At 40.2% G+C, this 20519-nt stretch overlaps 1 protein-coding gene across 1 annotated transcript in view; it reads right to left on the reverse strand.

The window, feature by feature from the left end:
- The window catches only part of LOC145407880 (uncharacterized), a 424248-nt gene that overhangs the window by 37236 nt on the left and 366493 nt on the right, over positions 1 to 20519 (reverse strand). The window contains exons 10-11 of the mRNA XM_080278745.1: positions 10352 to 10492; positions 7757 to 8048 (exon numbers count right to left, since the gene is read on the reverse strand). Coding sequence (XP_080134871.1) covers positions 7757 to 8048; positions 10352 to 10492 — 433 coding nt within the window. The remainder of the gene's footprint in view (positions 1 to 7756; positions 8049 to 10351; positions 10493 to 20519) is intronic.

The raw sequence follows: 20519 nt of genomic DNA on the forward strand, positions 1-20519 counted from the left end.
CAATATAATTACAGTGCAAATGCTGAACAACCAAACCCTTGTCTTACTGAAACACTGATGATAAACCACTGATTCAGAGACCCATTTGCTCTTACACATGTTTCATTATCAACATAATAACTCCTTACAGAATTCAGCAGTTTAACATCCACATCCTGCATAACGGTATGAAAAACATTTGATAATTACTTCCTGTTCACCTTATCAACAGTGGCATGGCCAGTGGGTTCTGGAACCCTCAATAAAACTCTGCCTTCCCCCTCCCCCATCTGAAAATTCTGTTTATCAAATGTGTGCACACTATGTGGCAATGGGTTTTCAAAATTAGTGCTTGGCTCAACCTTGGCCCCTCATTTATAAAGACCTGGTTAGGCTACTGGTTATACAACTTCTGAAGATCTGTAAATGCCATAAGTACCAAAAAAAACTCTTCTCACATGCTGTCTCCAAAATTTGCCTTAAAGTAACTATTTGATCCACATATCCCCCATGACTTCTAAACTCATCCTGCTGTTCATTCACTAGATATTCTGGTATGTTCTCCATTATTCAAAAATGAATAATATAAATATAAAAAATAAATAAATACTTGTGTGTGTGTGTGTGTGTGTGTGTGTGTGTGTGTGTGTGTGTGTGTTCTTACCTAATTGTATCTTTACAGGAATGAGCCAAGCTCGTACTGTCCTGTGTCTTACACCATATTTATCGTACCTATCCTTAAATTTGTGAATTGTTTTGGCACACACTATTTCATTCGGTAGTTCATTCCTCTGATCAATTGCTCTGCTTGGAAAACTAAATTTCCTTATGTCTTTATCACCTCTCTTTTTATGCAGTTTTTTGCAGTGTCCTCTTGCTGATGCTTCCCCATACATTAAGTAATCATTTATGTCTATTTTCTCCTTCCCTGATATGCATTTATATAGCATAATCATGTCACCTCTTTTCCTTCTCTCCTCTAGTGTTGGTTGATTCAGTTTATTTAGTCTTTCTTTGTAGCTTAGATCCCTTAAGCTTGGTACCCATCTTGTAGTGGCCCTTTGAACTTTTTCAATCTTGTCTATGTGTTTTTAGAGATGAGGACTCCAGACTACTGATGCATACTCCAGGGTTGGTCTGATGTATGATGTTATTATCTTTCTTAACATGTCTTCATTTATGTATGTAAACACTATTCTCATATTGGCAAACAGTGTATACATGTTCCGTACCTTCTCACTGATGTGGTCAGCTGGAGATAGTCTGTTATTGACAATCACACCTAGGTCCTTCTCTCTTTCTGATGTGTGTAGGGTTTTACTTCCTAATGTATAATCCCAATCAGGTCTTTTTCCACTTTTACCAAACTTGATTACATGACATTTGTCCACATTGAATTCCATTTGCCATGTATTACTCCATTCATGAAGTTTATTTAATTCTTCTTGTAGCTCTTTACAAAAGTCTATGTTATTAATTCTCCTTTGTATTTTTGCATCATCTGCAAGCATATTTAGATAGCTTTCATTTCCAGCGTTACTGTCTATATCATTTATATACATTAAAAACATGATTGGTGCCAGCACTGAGCCCTGTGGTACTCCACTAGTCACTTCTTTCCATGATGAGTAGTTTCCCCTTAGTACTGTTCTCCTTTCTCTTCTTAAGAAAAAATCTTGCATCCAACAATACAGTTTGCCTCGAATTCCTCCTTGATGGTACAATTTCCATAAAAGTCTTTGGTGTGGTACTGTGTCAAATGTTTTCTTGAAATCTAAATAGATACTGTCCACCTATCCTTCTCTTTCCTGCAATGTGTCTGTTACTCTGTCATAGCAGATCAATAGATTAGTAACACATGATTTTCCTTTTCTGAAACCAAACTGTCTTTCTGTTATCACACTGTGTTCTTCTAGGTGATTTACCCAAGCTTTTCTTATAAGCTTTTCTAATACCTTGCTTACAACACTGGTTAGTGATACTGGTCGGTAGTTAAGTGGATTATGTCTATTCCCTTTCTTGAATAAGGGAACAATGTTTGCTCTCTTCCAAATATCAGGTAGTTTACCTTGACTCAAGGATTTCTTGAAAATTAAAAATAATGGTTTACTTAACTCCTTTGCACATTCACATAGCACCCAACATGAAATTTTATCAGGGGCATTTGCTTTTCCTTTGTCTAATTTACTTAGCTCCTCCTGTATTTCTATTTCTGATGTTTGTATATCTTGTAGTATGTGTGGACATGCATGTTCCACATAATCCCTCTCAAATTTTTTTTCCTCTGTAAAAACTGATTGGAAATTCTTGTTTAGTGCTTCACAAATATCCTTCTCTTGTGTATAGGTGATTCCATCATCCGTAATGGATTGTATTTTATCTTTTACTTTGGTTTTGCTTTTGATGTAGCTGTAAAATAGCTTTGGTTGATCACTACTTTTATTTATGATATCCTCCTCAAACTGTTTTTGGGCTTCCCTCCTTATTCGTGTATAATCGTTTCTTGCCTGTGTGTAATTACTGTATTATATGCCCTTTCACTATTGTGTCTTCTGTATCTATTCCACAACAAATCTCTTTTTTATTTTTATTTTTTACATTCGGTATTGAACCATTTCTTTATTTTCTTTTCTGCTTCTTTGTGCTGTGGGATGTACTTCTGGACTCCTATTTCATAAAGTTCACAGAATTTTTCATATATAGCATTTAAATCTTGTCCTCTAAGCTCCTTTTCCCAAGCAATTTCTAAGAAATACTTCTTTAGGTCATGATACTTTCCCTTTTATAGTTTAGGCTCTTTTTGTAACTTTCATTGCTGTTATCTATGTCATATGCAATCCTGAAATTGCAATTTAGTACTGCATGGTCGCTTTTGCCAAATGGAGGGTGATATATTAAATTGTCAACATCGTTTTCTTGCCTAGTAAATATGAGATCTAGCATTGAAGGCACATCGAGTCCTCTTTTTCTGGTGCTTTCCCTTACATGTTGCATTAGGAAAAACTCTTGCACAAGATCCAGGAGCTTTTGGTCCCAACAGCTTTCTTGGCTTATTATAGCTAGAGTATTCCAATTTATATTTGTATTAAAATCTCCAGTTAGTATAATTCTTTTCAATTTATCTTCCATTTTATGTACAGTAGTAATTTTTTTTTTTTTTTATGTGAGGAAGAAGGAACCAAAGGCCATGAGCCCGCAATAACAGTTCTCTCCAAGAGAAAAACAAAATACAATAGAGAGCCAAATTCAAGATCCGATCATTTTGAGATGCCTGGACACACTGCGTTTGAAAGACTGGAGATCATAGGCAGCAGGAAATACAGACAGAAGGAGACAGTTCCAGAGTTGACCTGTTGCATAAATGAAAGACTGGGAGTAACGGTTAACTCTTGCATTAGAGAGTTGAACAGAAAAGGGATGAGAGTTTGCTGCCAGACGGGTGCTACGCGCCCGTCGTAGAGGTGGAGGAATGCAAGCAGACAGTTCAGAGGAGCAGTGACCATTAAAGTAGCAATAGAAAAGAGATAAAGATGCAACAGTGCGGCGAAGAGACAGAGGTTGAAGGGAGTCAGTAAGAGGAGGAGAGTAAATGAGAAGAAAAGCCTTTGACTCCACCCTATTGAGAAGAGTTGTATGTGGGGAGCCTCCCCACACATGAGAGTTGTACTCCATACAGGGGTGGATAAAACCCCTGTATAGAGTCAACAATTGTGCAGGGGTAAAGAAAGAGCGGAGTCGGCTTAGCACACCCAATCTCTTGGAAGCAGATTTTACAAGAGATGTAATATGGTCTTTCCAAGATAAGTCTCGAGTAAATGAAACCCTAAGCATGTTCAAGGATGATGCAGGATTAAGCTGAATATCATTAAACATTAATGGGTATACCTGTGGAAGATTTTGTCGGGTTGATAGGTGTAAAAACTGAGTCTTAGATGCATTAAAAACAACCATATTATTTTTACCCCAGTCAGAGATACGAGCCAAGTCAGACATTAGGTGTGCCATAGCCTCATCCCTTGTTTGTTGAAGTAACTGTTGAGATGGGCGTTGCGGGAACCGAATGGAAAGGTGAAGGGTGGAGTCATCAGCGTATGAGTGGATAGGGTTAGATGTACAGCTTAGAAGATCATTGATGAAAAAAAAGGAAGAGAGTTGGTGATAGGACAGAGCCCTGAGGAACACCACTGTTGACAGATCTAGGAGAAGAACGATGGCCGTCTACAACAGCGGCTATAGAACGACCAGAAAGGAAGCTAGCAATGTAGGCACAGATAGAAGGATAGAAACCGTAGGAGGGCAGTTTGGAAATTAAAGATTTATGCCAGACTCGATCGAAAGCCTTTGAGTTGTCAAGTGCAAGGGCAAAGCTTTCGCCAAAGACCCGAAAGGAGGATGACCAGGAGTCTGAAAGGTAGGTGAGAAGATCGCCAGTGGAGCGTCCATTACGGAATCCATACTGACGATCAGAAAGAAGGTTGTGATAGGAAAGATGCCTTAAAATTTTTCTATTGAGAATTGACTCGAAAACTTTTGAAATACAGGACGTTAAAGCAATTGGACGATAGTTGGAGGGTTGGGAGTGGTCACCCTTCTTTGGGACTGGCTGAATGAGAGCAAACTTCCAGCAAGAAGGAATGGTACAAGTTGACAGACAAAGGCGAAAGAGTTTGCCTAGGCAGGGTGTAAGCACAGAAGCACAGTTCTTGAGAACAACAGGAGGGACCCCATCAGGCCCATATGCCTTGTTAGTACTGAGGCCAGTGATGGCAGAAAATACATCAGCTGAAGAAATTTTAATGTCAGCCATGAGGAAGTCAGAGGGGGGAAGTGATGGAGGAACAGCACCGGAATCGTCTAAGGTGGAATTGGAGGAGAAAGTCTGTGCGAAGAGATCTGCTTTATCAGTAGAAGAAATAGCTACAGAACCATCAGAGTAGAAAAGAGGAGGGAAGGATGATGAGGTAAAGTTGTTAGAAAGGTTTTTGGGAAGGTGCCAGAAGGAGCGGGAAGAATTCGAGTTGGAGAGTTGAGAGCATTTAGTACGGATGAAATTATTCTCAACAGAGCGAAGAACAGACTTAGCACGATTCTGGGCAGAAACGTAAAGATGATGTGATTCAGGGGTGGGTTGGCTCCGGTACCTTTTGTAGGCCCTCTCCTTGTTGCGGACAGCATTAGAACAAGCGTGATTAAACCAAGGCTTTCTTGCGTTAGTCAAAGGATATGAGAAAGGAATGTATGCTTCCATGTCCGAAAGAATAACCTCCGTAATGCGCAAGGCACACTCAGATGGCTCCCGGCCATGAAAGCAATAATCATTCCAGGGAAAATCAAAGAAGTACTGCCTGAGGGCCCCCCAGTCTGTGGCTCCAAAATGCCACAGACGACGTTTCCCTGGAGGGTCCACAGGCCGTACCGGAGTGAAAGGACAGGTTTAAGGTGATAAGGTTGTGATCGGAGGAGCCCAACGGAGAGAAAAGATTAACAGAGTAAGCAGAAGGATTAGTTGTGAGGAAGAGGTCAAGTATGTTGGACCTCTCTCCAAGACGGTCAGGGATACGGGTAGGGTGCTGTACAAGCTGCTCTAGGTCATTAAGGATAGAAAAGATGTAGGCTTGTTCACCAGGTGGATCAGTGAAAGGAGAGGAGAGCCAAAGGTGGTGGTGAACGTTGAAATCTCATAGAATGGAGATTTCAGAGAAAGGAGAAATGGATTGAATGTGTTCCATCGTAGAAGTAAGATAGTCGAAGAATTTTTGATAGTCAGTAGAATTAGGGGATAAGTAAACAGCACAGATATATTTAGTCAGAGAATGATGGGAAAGCCGAAGCCAGAGTGTGGAGAATTCAGAAGAATCGAGTTCATGAACACGAGAGCAAGATAAGTCGTTGCGTATATAAACACAACAGCCACCTTTGGCTTTGAAATGCTCTTAAACTCTGAATTGTACTCTCCGCCAGGTCCTCATATTCGTCTCTTTCCCATGTGTTTGATCTGGGTGGCATGTACAAATTGGCTACCATTACTTTCCCTTCAGATGTATTTATCTCTACTGCAATAATTTCTACTTGTGAGGGTATATCTAATTCTATTTCTTTGACTTTTAGATTTTTCTTAGTCAGTATTATAATTCCTCCTCCCTTTTTTAAGTTCCTATCTCTTCTCCATATATTATATTCCTCTAAGTTTAGGATGTCATTCAATATCCTTGGTGTTAATTTTGTTTCAGTTAGGCATATTATATGTGGTTCTTTTTCTCTGACATAATCATTCATCTCTAATAATTTAGATACCATTCCATCCACATTTGAGTACATCAACTTAATCATCTTGCTTATATACTTATCATGATTTGGTTCTACTACCTTCCTCCTTTTTATTCCCTCCTGTTTATGTACCACTTTCGTACATGCAATCCAATTACTTTATAAAAAAAATGTATTCTTCTCCTCCTCTGATCTTCCCTCATTTTTTGTTTTTGCTTCCTCCCTCTTCTCTTTCAGTAATTCCAGTTCCTCTTGTGTTAGGCATCTTTTTATCCATACATTTTTGAACTCCTCTTTTTCCATAAGATTCTTTGCATTTTTTAGTATCTCCTCCACGGTGTTTACACTCTGCAAGGTTACCTTTAGGGGTCTTGACTTGCTTTTCTCGTATTTCCCTAACCTTTTGTGTTCCTCTATGTCTTTACTACAGATTTCCTCTGAACTTCTTTCAATATGCCCTTTACATTTGCCATCTCCTTTTTGTCTCTTGAGATCTTGTTTTTTACTTCTTCCTCTTCTATACCAGTGATTACTATAGATTTGTTAATATCTACTGAATCTCTGACTAACTTAGGATTGTTTTGGATTATTCTTTTCACTTCCTTTTTAATGCTTTTTTCTTCCACCCTTGTTTCCTAGTCTTTCTTTACTTTCACCATTTCAGCATAAGTAGTTTCCACATCATTTTTGTTGCACAGCTTCATTCACCGGTGTTATCTTCTACTCAATATCACTGCTCTGATCTATCAGACTGCTTACTTGCCTAATTGTCTCTGTATCATTTTTGAACTCTTCCATAATACTCTTGTGGTTGACTACTGAACTTGCCATTTCACTAATTTTCCTGCTAAGTGTACCCACTTCAACTGTTAGCTCATTTATGGTTGTGTTTTTCTAGTTGACTTCCTTTCCTAATTTTTCTATTTCTTCCTTTTTGCAAGTGTTTCTTAATTTCATCAATCTCATTCTGAAAAGCCGTCTCTAACCTATGTTCTCATTCAACCAGTTTGTTGTGAGTCTCCATTTCAACCAGTTCTTGGTAGAAATCATCTTCCTGCTTTCTACCTTTATCCCTTTTCTTTTCCAAATTTGCTTTACTTAAGTATGTGGTCATTTTGCAGTACTAAAAGCACATATAGTACTTACATTCCCTGGGGCAGATTGTAGACTAAACAACGATCAGCTGATTGTGCGCATTCTTGTGCTGCTTGTTTACTTTTCTGTTTGACCAAGTCTTACTTAAAACTTCTTTTTTTTTTTTTATATTAGAACACCATTTGGTCTAACCTTGTACAGAGCTTGACTCATATAAAGATACTTATTTAGGTAATGCCGCTGGCCAAGTTGGCCAGGTATAGAGCGGTGTTGACGTGCGTCAGCTCTCTCTCGGTGTGTGTGTGTGTGTGTGTGTGTGTGTGTGTGTGTGTGTGTGTGTGTGTGTGTGTGTGTGTGTGTGTGTGTGTGTGTGTGTGTGTGTGTGTGTATTACTGAATAACTATTACACACCCACCTGTATAGTGTCCTCCTTGCATGTCCTTCCCATGATGGTAACAGACAGCATACAGGTCATAAACACTATCATCACTGCCATGCATAATGTGGCGCTTAGGACGTTTCCATGGCGACCAAACACTCCCTAGAACCCCACTTGATTCCAGTGCATTGGTACCACTTCCAGTGTTGTGGTGGCTATGATTATGAGTGTTGTTCGGCTTACTGGCTACGTGCTCAGAGATGTCAAATCCAGTGAGAGGGAACTTGACTGTGGTGGACAGCTTGGAGGAGTTGCTCTGTAGTGTACCCTGGTGAGAATTCAAGCAGTTGGGGCAAAAAAGGTCTAGATAATACATAGGTAGATAGGTAGGTAGACAGCTTGTTTGTATGAAACAAAGAACTAACAATTTAAGTACTGTACTATTACTCATGGCAACCATCATCCACTCACTTGAAGTGCTGCCTACTTCTTCCTTAGCCTTTATCATTCTTTTTCTGTGCCTGCCCTCCTCTCTTCCAATTTCTCCCATCTTTCCTGTAACTTCTTATTGCTTTTCTTCTCTTTACAGGTGGCTTAACATTGAGTGACAAGCCAAATGGTTTCCTGTAAGCCAAGAAACCATTAACATCGCTGGGTGGTAACCATATAACCAAACTATAAGTGCTCCCTACGTGTCAACAAGTGGGTTGGTGGAGGGTTAGTGTCCCTCCCTGTAAAACAAATAACTCAAAGTCAAATGGGCACCCCTTATGGGATTATGGCATCTGGTAATAGATAGATAGATAAACTATTACTCATACCATTATTATTATTATTATTATTATTATTATTATTATTATTATGATTATTATTACTGTATTATTATTATTATTATTAGCTACTATTATTTCCTTCCATCTGAATTCTATTTTCTTGCTATACATTTTTACACAGGTTGTAAAAGTTGCAAGTAAATAAGATCTTTAGCTGCCTGATCAAGTAATAATGCACATTACAGTGATGCTGTTTAGAGAAAAACGAATATAAAAAATTATAGTTTTATGAAAGCTGACAAAAATGAAACTTACCTCCCAAAAGATTAGGTAAAAATAACTACTGATTATTATAGTAAAACAGTTGCTCACCACATTATGATGGAATTCTAGTATTTACACTATCATATGAAATTGTGATTATTTCTTAAATTAAACATTTAACTTAAAAAAACTGCACATAATACTTAACAAGCCTTGATGAAAGTGGTACTAACAATCAAACTTATTTAAAGCAATATGTACAACAATGATATTTGAACTTCATCCTGTGTTTGTATGTTCAACTGTTTGTACATGTTTAGTCTTGTTAGTGAATTTTGACGTGAGATAATTCCAAACTGCAAACCAATCATTTCAAAAGGAGGGGAGAAGCTGTTATGTATCATTATTTGAACAACTGCCATACAGAATAGTATCTCTAATAATGTGACCAATCAACAGCCAATAATGGAGTTCTCCCACCCATCAGAAACTGTAACATTCACCAAAATAAGCCATTAATTAGTTTCAATGAATTTTCAATTTAACCTACACTCCATGCAACCAGCTAAACCCCTAACCGCCGGGTGTTGATATGGAGCAATGCAAAAGAGGTGGTGGGAGGCCGCCGGGTGTCGGTAGGAACCGCAACTGTTTTCCCAGCAAAGTTTGAAGTGGCCACCACTTGATCTCATCACCAAAAGCTAGGGAGAGACTCCTGCTGGCCAAGCCAACCATACCTCAGTCGTCTCTGTGATTTTGCAAGATGTAAGATGATGTTTTCTTAACCCTTCTTGTCCGGTTCTGTCCCCGCCTCATGTGGACCTTTGCCTCATCCACCTATGCCATGCCTCTTTCCAAGGATATTAGGAAAGAACTCAGTGATTGTGCCATAGAGTGTGCCTTGGACACCACTGTGTCTAGTTTCTCTACTAATGGAAAAGTTATCATGTAGAGGGCGAAGCCAAAATCAGGGCCGCATGCACATGCACGAATACATCCTACCTTTCACACCATAAATTACTACTCTCCATCACGTCCTTACTCATCGACACAACAACCTACAGACCTGGGGATACTTCCATTCGTGTTGTTGAGTAATATGGTCTTTAATTTGCTTCCCTAACTGCTACAGTTTCTGAGATACTGAAGTTTGAAAACAGGATATTTTCTGAAAAATGCCCATAGTGACAGAACAATTGTGCTATAAACAGCCCAGCATTTAGGGGTTAATAATGAAAACAAGTGAAACGTGACAAACATTAACAAGTGATGCTAAAGGTCCCTGAATGCTGAAAAAGAGATGATGGACCAATACTGATATTATACAAAGGAAAGAAAGAATACAAAATCTAAGAGAAACAATGGAACATTGGAAAGTGGTGCTAATCAAGCACTGATTCCTGGCAATAACCTTACTTAAGTTACTTCTGGGTGTGATTACTATCAATAGCTGAGGCGGTGGCTCAACCGGTAGAGAGGTGGCGATTCCTATATCCCCACCACATATAATAAAGGTGGAGATAAAAACAACAACAACATCTACTACTACTACTACTACTACCACCACCACCTTTGTACCCCTTGGTTCACTAACCTGTCTGAAGCGCTTGAGATGTATGACCAGTATCTGGGGTGCAGACCATAACATCAGTCGCTTCACCACCTGCTGCTTGCGGTTACAAGTAGGGCAGTGCCACGCATCACCACACCCCAGTTTTTCAGCTGATGTGTGTAACTGTAAAAAATGCAGATGAGTTTCTACATACAGTATTAGCATATTTTTTATGTATATTAACACACAGCTGTATGAAATTCCTGAAAGCTGATTTTACAATGCTGTAAGTGTAGGCATTCCATAAGATGACAACAGGTACTTAAAAAAAATTTTAAGTCACACATTAGGGCAAGGTATCAGAAACTTCTTGAAAATGCTGAAAGTCTTCAAAGGTACACTCCATCAAATGAGAATCAGTATACTTTCAGTGCAAAAATGCAACACCACAGATGATCAATACTGTACTGCAAAATGCTCATTGATCCTACAACCACACTAGTAGTCCTACTTTCATGTGGGTGATTTTACGTGTGTGTGTGTGTGTGTGTATGTATATATATATATATATATATATATATATATATATACAGGTAAGCCCTTAATTCATGCGAACTTTTTTCACGTGATTTCGGTTATCCACGAATTTTTCGTACAATAATTAAAACATAAAATTATAGTATTCAAATAAAAAATTTTAATATACAAGAGAAATAAATAAAATATAAAAATGCCTACCTGCTGCCCATGTGCATACATATATGTATGTGTGTGTGTGTGTGCGTGTGTGGCAGGTCGGTCTACCACACACCACACAGTCAGTTTGAATCCGACGGTCGAACCATGCATGACTCGCGAATCGTTATTTGTGGCTTATTTTTCTGCCTTCCAGTGATTGCTTGCCTTGTCTGCCAACATGGGGCCTAAGCGTAGTGCTAGTGATGCATGTGGTAACACACCAAAACGGACTAGTAAAGTGATGTTGCTGACAGAAAGTTAAAGTGTTGGACAAACCTAAGGGAGGAATGTCGGCGACAATTCTCCGTCAGGATGATTCCCTGTCATTTATTTACATACCAGTTTATTTAGCAAGTACAGTACACTAGTTTTTTACTTATATGAGTTATAAAATCCCCCTGAAAATTAGTTACTAAAGTATTAATTAATCAATAATAAGTATATTTATAGAATGACAGGAAATCGTCCAAGTTTTGATGGTGAATTGACTTCGTGGTGAATTGTCTTGGAACCGTGTGTTTGGGGTGAGTCAACTGTTCTTACAATAAGAAGGCAGAACGTAGCATACGGGAGGCAGTGAGGGCTAGTGCACCAGACTGTGCTGAAGTGTCTCCACCTACGCCTGTGAACTGGCTCGGAACTGTATGTTTGGAGTGAATGAGTCAACTGTTTGGACAATCAAGAAGGAAGAATGTAGCATATGGGAGGCAGTGAGGGCCTCTGCACCAGACTGTTGAAGTGTCTCCACCTATGCCTGTGCTTGTCAGGTTTCAGTGTTAAATTTCTTACATTTTTGTTGTTTTTCATACTTTATGCTAGTTTATAAGGTGTATGTAGTGCATAAACAGTATTATTCAGATGTAATATACTTAGTAGACATGCATAATTATGTGCACACAAGGGCAGAACATATACGCGAATTTACCACATATGCGAATGGTCTGGGAACGTAACCCTTGCGTGAATTAAGGGCTTACCTGTAAATATATATATATATATATATACAGTAATCCCTCCACTATCCGATGTAATACAGCCAAAGGCATGTCCAGAAAGTGCTCCCGTCCGGAAAGTGGGCCCCTGCCTGCTGGACTGATACTTAAGGACCCTAACCCAGCCTAACTTCGAAAGCCACCTAAATAACTCCCTACTGAACATGCATAGCACCTATTTAAACCTATTTAAGACCCTGTTCACACCAATAATGGACATAAAGCACGAAATAAATGAAAAGGAACCAGAGAATGAGGAACTAGAAGTGGTTATGGAAAATATTTAGCACTGTACAGGGTACTTACATCACGTCTGTGGCTGCCTTCTCCAAAGCTTTGGCAGTGGTGAAAATACTCTTGAAACACATACAGTAATCCAGTGTTGTGCTGCACTTAATTCTTTCCACTGAGAGTTATAGTTGTTTCACACCGCACAATCTGTTCTTAATTGCACCACGCCAGTTTCAACCGCCAGTTAATCCTTTGCACTCTAAATTCTAATTTCTTAACATTGCACAAAACTGTAAATTCCCATGTGGTCTAGTGGCGAGGTATTGCAGTTTATTCACTGTTTATTCACAAAAACGAGCACGTGCAGCACCCGTTGCGATGAACATCTACTCGTGATGGCACTTAGGCGGTAATTGGTGGGGGAGGGGAAGGAAGGGGTGAAGGGGCCATGTGTAAACACAGCTGGCCTGTTTGGCACTGTGTGGCAATTTCAAATTAGGAGTGGGAAAAAATTTGGATTGGGGGGGGGGATTTTTTTTTCTTTTTTAGGCCATTTTTGGGTTCCAAAGGTCCAGGCCCACAATGTTCGGTAAGTGGGGAATCCAGAAATATATATATATATATACACTCAATCCTTGGGTAACACGTTTTTGTTCTAACGCGGTCATCATAATGAGACAAGTCATGTCAACACGCGGAAAAACTCGAGCTCACGCAGGAAGTCAGCTGGCCTGGCGACTAAATTTGAAAGTAGCGCACGATGACATCACCCTCTAAACTCTGGGTACTTTTCCTGGGCACATAGTTCCATTCTGTATGGGTATTGATCTCAATACCACACACAGCCACCTAAGCCAAGCAGCCCTAGTGGGATACGTTAGGTATTAGGTAGAAAAAATTTTGCCTGGGAAACACACTGAGCATATTTTTGAGAAAAACCTATGGTTAGTTTTGAAACAACTGGGCGAGCATCGTTCCTGGCTGAGGGTTCTCGGTGGTGAGATGAATACGCATACAGAATGGAAATATGCTTCATGGGCACACTCAAGGCCAAATGGTTAGACAAAATTTATGGGTTTCGCAATTTCAGGGGACGAAATGGAACGAAAATGTATGCTAATCAGGAAAAAAAAAAAATCCATGTGTTCTCGTGAGTTAGGGTTCAGTTCCACATTCTTCATTTGATTTCATGCTTCCCAACACATTTCGGTCCAACTGGGCATATGGTTGTCAGTCCTTTCTCATGCCTCACCTAGTTCTTACCCACTCATAATGGGTTTTGCAGTTTTAAGGGACGAAATGGAATGAAAATGTTTGCCTGACAAAAAGTTACTCTTTTATCCACGTGCTCTTGTAAATTAGCGTTCAGTTCTACATTCTTCGTTCGATTTAGTGCTTCCCAACACATTTCCAACTAACTAAGCATACGGTTATGTCCTTTCTCCCATCTCGCCTAATTCTACCCCACACTCATACTGGGTTTCACAGTTTTAGGGGACGAAATGGAACAAAAATATTTCCTAATTAAAAAAAAAAAAAAAAAAAAACTTTCATCCATGGGTTCTCGTAAGTTAGTGTTCAGTTCCACATTTTCGTTCGAATTCATGCTTCCCAACACGTTTCGGACCGACTGAGCATACGGCTATAAAATCCTTTCTCACATCTCACTGACTTTACCTCACGGTCATATGAGTTTCGCAGTTTTAGGGAACAAAACTGAATGAAAATGTTTGCTAACCAGAAAAAAAGATTACTTTCATCCATGTTCTCTCACAAGTTAGCGTTCAGTTCCACATTCTTCGATCTTCTTCCTGATAGTCTTGTATTTTTCGGATTACTTATGGGAGGTAAATAATCGTTTCATGCTAAATCTGTTTCCCCGTTGTTTTTAGCTGTGTTACACTGTGTCAACTCGTTTGACTCGTCAGGGTTACAGCGAAAGGGCCTGTCCTAAATGTTAACTACAATTGACCTAACCTAGCCTAACTATACCTAATAATTTAACCTAATCTAACCTAGCATCCAGTTGGGAAATTGGGAGACGAAAACCACCTTTGAGTACATCAAGACAATCATAGGTACGGCTTAAGGAACGTGATGATAAAATGTGGGAAGTTTTTCTGCTGGAAGTTGTAATTTATCACCCTTAAAATAGTCAGAAAAACACCAAAAACAAACTGGAGGAATATGGATTGAATTGGTAAGGTCCTTCTACTGCTGTAAGTAAAGCGTACGTTTACCGAAATGGCAAAAAAGTGTGGAGTACATGAAAGCACCATCATAACGATTTGGAAGGACCAGGAGAAGATAAAGATCATGCGAAGGAAGTGATGCGAACCTCGTAGCACTGAAAGTTTATATTTGTCCTGAAGCTGACTGAGAAGCTTAGGCCTATAGGATGTTATGTGGAGCGTCATAGAAATTGTCATTTTTACTCCTCCTTACCACCTTACCCCTCGTAAATTACCCCCACTTATATGCACCATCAGGTAAAACAGTGATATAATCATTGTGATTAAGATCACCAATGATATTAGAAATAGCATTAACAAAAAAGTCGGGCTAGGTACCCTTATGTTGATACGTAGCTTCCCGGCATTCATTCCCCACCCCCCACCGTTAATGTTATCAAAGTTTCGCCTTCTCGTATCATGTGGCCTTTGGGAGAGACATTAGGCCATATGGTTAGACTAAAATTTATGGGTCTGGCAGTTTTAGAGGACGAAATGGAACGAAAATGTTTGCAAACCAAAAAAAAAAAAATACTCTTTCATCCATGTGTTCTTTTGTTAGCATTCCGTTTCACATTCTTCGTTCGATATCGCTTTTCCCAACACATTTCGGACTGACTGAGCAGTTTAGCTATATGCTTAGTAGGGAAGCGCAATATCAAATGAAGAATGTGAAACGGAACGCTAACTCAAGAGAAAACAAGGATGAATGTAATTTTTTCTGGTTAGCACACATTTTTGTTCTGTTTCGTCCCCTAAAGCCGTCAAACCCATGAATTTTCATCTAACCATATGGCCTAAGGTCTCTCCTGAAGGCCACATGATACAAGAAATGGCAAAACTTTGACAACAACAATGGGGTTGAGGGGAGGGAGGAAAATACCATGGAGCTATGTATCAATTAAAGGGTACCCAGCCCAACTTCTGCTTTTGTTAATGCTATTTTTAATGCCACTGATTTTTAAAATAACAATAGTTACATCTCATTGTTTTACCTGATGGTGGGTGCAAGTAAGGGTTAATTTACGTGGGCTTAGGTTGTAAAAAGGGGTAAAAGTGAGTTATGAAAAGTCGCCAGAACACATTGTACCATTATACACACAAACATATTGTCTGAGTGACGCGGATTTGGGTACCACGGTCCTTGTCCAGTCCCTATTGCCCGCGGTACTCAAGGATTGAGTGTGTATATACAGTATATATATATATATATAAAATATTACTGTATATATATATACAGTGAGTCCTTGATATATGAAAGGGATAGGGACCAAAAAAAAACTTTCGTAATTCGAAATTTTGTATATTGAAACGATTTTCCTCATGGAAATATACATATAAATGGGGGGATACGTCCCAGGACCCCCTTGGACCCCCACCTAAACTTCACCCCCCCCCCATTAAGAAGTAAGCAATACCTGTATACAATTGTAGAGAAGGAGGTGGCCATATTCTTGTACATCTCCTTTTTCTTCGTCACAGTCCCAATGGTGCAAACAGCAAGGCCTAAAGCACGCCCAATCTCCGAGACTTCCTGCCCTTCCTCATAGGGTCTTATAATTTCCAATTTCCTTTCAAGAATTAGAGTACGGTGCTGCTGCTTCTTTGCAGCAGGCTCCCCCAATGCTGGAGATGATGCAGGGTGTTTGGGAGGCATGGCGAAACAATTCGAAAAGGTGAAGGGCTGCAAAAATATCGTCACATACAGCAAGGCTGTGAGGAGAGGAGGGACGTGGACTCAACTGAGAAGCACCCAAAAATTTGTTTACCAGAGAGGGGTTAGTTCGTTTTCTCTCAGCAGGCGACTGCGGCGCTATGCACCGCGCCCATTTTGAATTTTTCATACAGTATTCCATTAACCCCATCACAGCTGCCAGCCTTGAACAACACTTCACTGTTTCGGTGTCAATGACACTGAGTTGGACATTATAAAAAACTGCGAACAATAACGGGAAGGAAACGAAGGTCACTGGTGTGCGTACATGACCCTACTCTACCATCCCATCAGTCAGGCGTTGTCTTCACTTCAGATGTATGAGCCGGTGTTTACATGCTAATGTTACATGTGCCCTAATTTTGGGTAGGTTTCTTTCAGCAAGTGAACATAAAATTTACCACCCTCAAAACAGTCAGAAAAATATAGAAGACAAACTAGAGGAATATGAACTGAATTGGTAAGGTCTTTAGGCTGTATGCTTACACGAAAGATTATGGGTTTGCAATTTTAAGAGACGATATGGAACAAAAATGTTTCTATCTATCTATCTATAGCCCGATGCCCTAATCCCACAAAGGGTGACCGCAGACAAAACGCCTCCAAGTCGCTCTGTCACCCACCATTTGACTACCCTCCCCCCAACTCACCCCACCCTCCCTCATATACCTCTCAACTCCATCCCTCCACCTCATCCTCGGTCTACCCCTCCCTCCACCTCACCAACATACACCCTCTTAGTCAGTCTTTCATTCTCCATTCTCTTCACATGTCCAAACCACTTCAGTGTATTTCTCCTAATCTTCTCAACTACATCCACATCCACTTCACAACGTTCCTTCACTTCTTCATTTGTCAACCTGTCCCTCCACGTCAATCCACATGCTCCTCTCAAGTAACTCATTTCCACTGCTCTCACTCTTGACTTGTTCCCCTCTTGCAAGGTCCACGCCTCGCTTCCATACGTCAGGGTAGGGATCACAATACTATCATGCAGTGACTTCTTAACTTCCATACTCACCTCCCTATTTCTCATCACTGCTTTCAGTGTACCAACAACCTTCCTTCCCTGCTGTACCCTTTCACGCACTTCATCCCCCAAAGTTCCATCCTTACTCATCACACTACCCAAGGACTTGAATGCACTCACATTCTCCATATCCTCACCATACAACCTCACTGCACACTCTGTGACTTCATTCCTCTCAAACACCATAACTTTACTTTTGTTTACATTAACTTTCAGATTCCTCCTCCTACACACTGTCTCAAATTCAATCACCAAACCTTGCAACTCCCATTCATCTTCACTCAATAATACTGTATCATCAGCAAACAGCAACACCGGAATCTTCCAAATCTCACCCTCATTCATTAGAACCACCCCCACATCCACTGCCCTACCTTGCACCTCCTTTACAACCCAATCCATGTATATATTAAACAGCCATGGAGACATCACACAACCCTGTTTCAGTCCCACATTGAGATCAAAGAACTCACTCTCACCATCCACTCGCACCGTAGCCCTAGCTCCCTCGTACATACTCTTCACAGCACTCAACAATTTCCATACCTTCCACATACACTGCCTATCTATTCTGTCATAAGCTTTCTCCAAGTCCATGAAGGCAGCATACACTTTCCTTCCCTTCTCTAGATACTTCTCCATTAAACAACTTGGAACAAATATCTGATCTACACACCCTTTTCCCTTGCTAAATCCCCCTTGTTCTTCTCCAACTAGCTCCTCTGTCATATGCCTAACCCTATCAATGAGTATTCTACCATATATTTTACCAGTCACACTAAGAAGGCAAATACCCCTATGGTTACCACATACTTCTCTCTCCCCTTTTCCTTTGTATAAAGGAACAATTATACCTGATTTCCAGTCCTCTGGAACCCTTCCCTCTTCCCAAGCCAATCTACACAACTTCCATATCCACTCCACAACAATCTCACCCCCATACCTAGGCATTTCACCACACACTCCATCAATTCCTGGGGCCTTTCCCAACTTAATCTTCTTCATCGCTTCCACTACTTCCGCCCTACTGATCTCTTCCTCCCTCCTCTCATCTCTTCTTCTCCCAGCCATTCCCCAACCACTTGTACTCGCACTGCTCTCACTCTCTTCATTCAACAAATCCTCAAAGTGCTCCTTCCATCTCCTCAATTTCTCTCTCTTCTCCACCAACAATCTATTATTCCCATCTTTCACTCCCCTACTATTTCCCCTTTCACACTGCCTTACTTTCTTTACCTCCTTCCAAAACAATTTCTTACTCTCCCTCCATTTCACACTCAGATTCCTCCCAAACTCTTCATCTACTTTCTTCTTACTCTCCTTCACCAGTCTCTTAACCTCCCTTCTCCTGCTCACATATACCTCTCTCTTCTCTCTCTCATCTTCTCCTCTACCTCTACTCGCTAACCATTCACTATATGCCTTCTTCTTTTGTTCCACTGCTCGTTTCACCTCATCATTCCACCATGCTGTCCCTTGCATCTCTTCCTCACTCCACAAACCGCCTCACACGCTGCGCCAATCTCTTCCGTGAATATCTTACATACGTCTTCCACCCCTTCCATCTGCTCTAGCTCAAACCTTCCCAATCTTTCTTCCACTATGCTCTTATACTCTGTCATTTTCTCACTATTTTGCAATTTCTCCACTCTTCTCACAAGAGCTGCTTCCTCCTGTCTTCCCCTTCGTCTCCTCAACCACTTTCTTTGCAGCTCTACCTTGGTCATCACTAAGTGATGGTCCGAGACTCCATTCCCCCACCCTCTCCACACTCTTGCATCCAACACTTGTCTTCTCATTCGCTCATCCACACACACGTAGTCTATCATTGCCTTTCGTTCAACAAGTTCACCATCCATCCTCCTCATTACTCTCCATGTATACCGGTGGATCATCTTATGATGAAAGTAGGTGTTGCCTATTGCCAACTCCTTACAAGCACAGATGTCCACCAAAGCACTGCCATTCCCATCTACTTCAGCTGGCACATCCCACTGACCAACCACTCTATCCACTCGTACATTCCCAACTTTGCCATTCATGTCTCCAATCAACAGCACTCTCTCGCTCCTCTCAAACTTGTCCATACATGCTTCTACTCTTACACGAAAGATTATGGGCTTTGCAATTTTAAGAGACAATATGGAACAAAAATGTTTGCTAATCAGAAAAAAATTACTCTTTCGTCCCACATGTTCTCGTAGATTAGCATTCAGTTCCACATTCTTTGTTTGGTATCACTCTTCCCAATATATTTCGGACCGACTGAGCACAGTTATTTCTTTTCCTTAGAGTTAGTGTATACTTACTGCTCATTCTTTTGTTTGTTCTTATGTGTATGTGTGAAAGAGAGAGGACTGATACAAACAATAATGTATTCCATTATTGCTTTCATAGCTGCTGGCCCTGAACAACACCTTACTGTACTGGTGTCAGTAACGTTGAGTTAGGGTGAGCTATAAAAAACTGTGAGCAATTATAGGAAGGGAATGAGGGTCACTGGTGTGGTTACATGAACCTACTCTACCACCTCAAGCAGTCTGACGTTCACAGTTCACTTCGTCCCAGATGATGGGTTTAGGAGAAAAAAAAAAAAAGCCAGGTGTGCCAGACGAGTTTTTTCACATATGTAAAAAAAAGAAACTGATTTTAGAACTTTGAAAAAATGGTCCCAAGGCCGACCACGGGAGCACGCAAATATCTGAACCCACAGCCATTGAGGGGGCTAAACATATGTTTTACTTTAAGCAGTAAAAGCACCTTACCAAATCAGTTCTTCCTGATAGTCTGTTATATTGTTCAGATTATTTCTGGGTTGGTAAATACAGCAAACATTTCTTATTAAATCTGTTTCACCGTCATTTTTAGCTGATCTGGTGTGACAACTCTTGTTTATTTCGTTAACATAATGGCGGAAAGGACTGTTCTTCCCTAGGTGTTTAACTAAACCTGGCCTAACCGAGCTTATCTGTACCTAATAATTTTAACCTAACCTAACCTCCAGTTGGGACACTGGGAATCGATATCCACCTTTGACCACGCTAAGTTTCTTCCACTGTGCTAGAAACGATCGTAGGGGAAAGTGACGATAATAATGGGGAGGAAATTTTTCACCAAGAAAATGTAATTTGCCAAACTGAAAGTTGTCAAAATTACAGAAACAAGCTGGAAAATTATAAATTGAATTGGTAAAGTCTTTCTGCTACTTCAAGTGTACAATGAAAGACACAAGTATCTTCCCAAAGTCTGACGAATATAGTGTGGAAAAATTGAA

Source organism: Coenobita brevimanus, chromosome 74, assembly GCF_032717465.1.
Source record: "Coenobita brevimanus isolate Jiangsu-jjx chromosome 74, ASM3271746v2, whole genome shotgun sequence".
Lineage (NCBI taxonomy): Eukaryota > Metazoa > Arthropoda > Malacostraca > Decapoda > Coenobitidae > Coenobita > Coenobita brevimanus.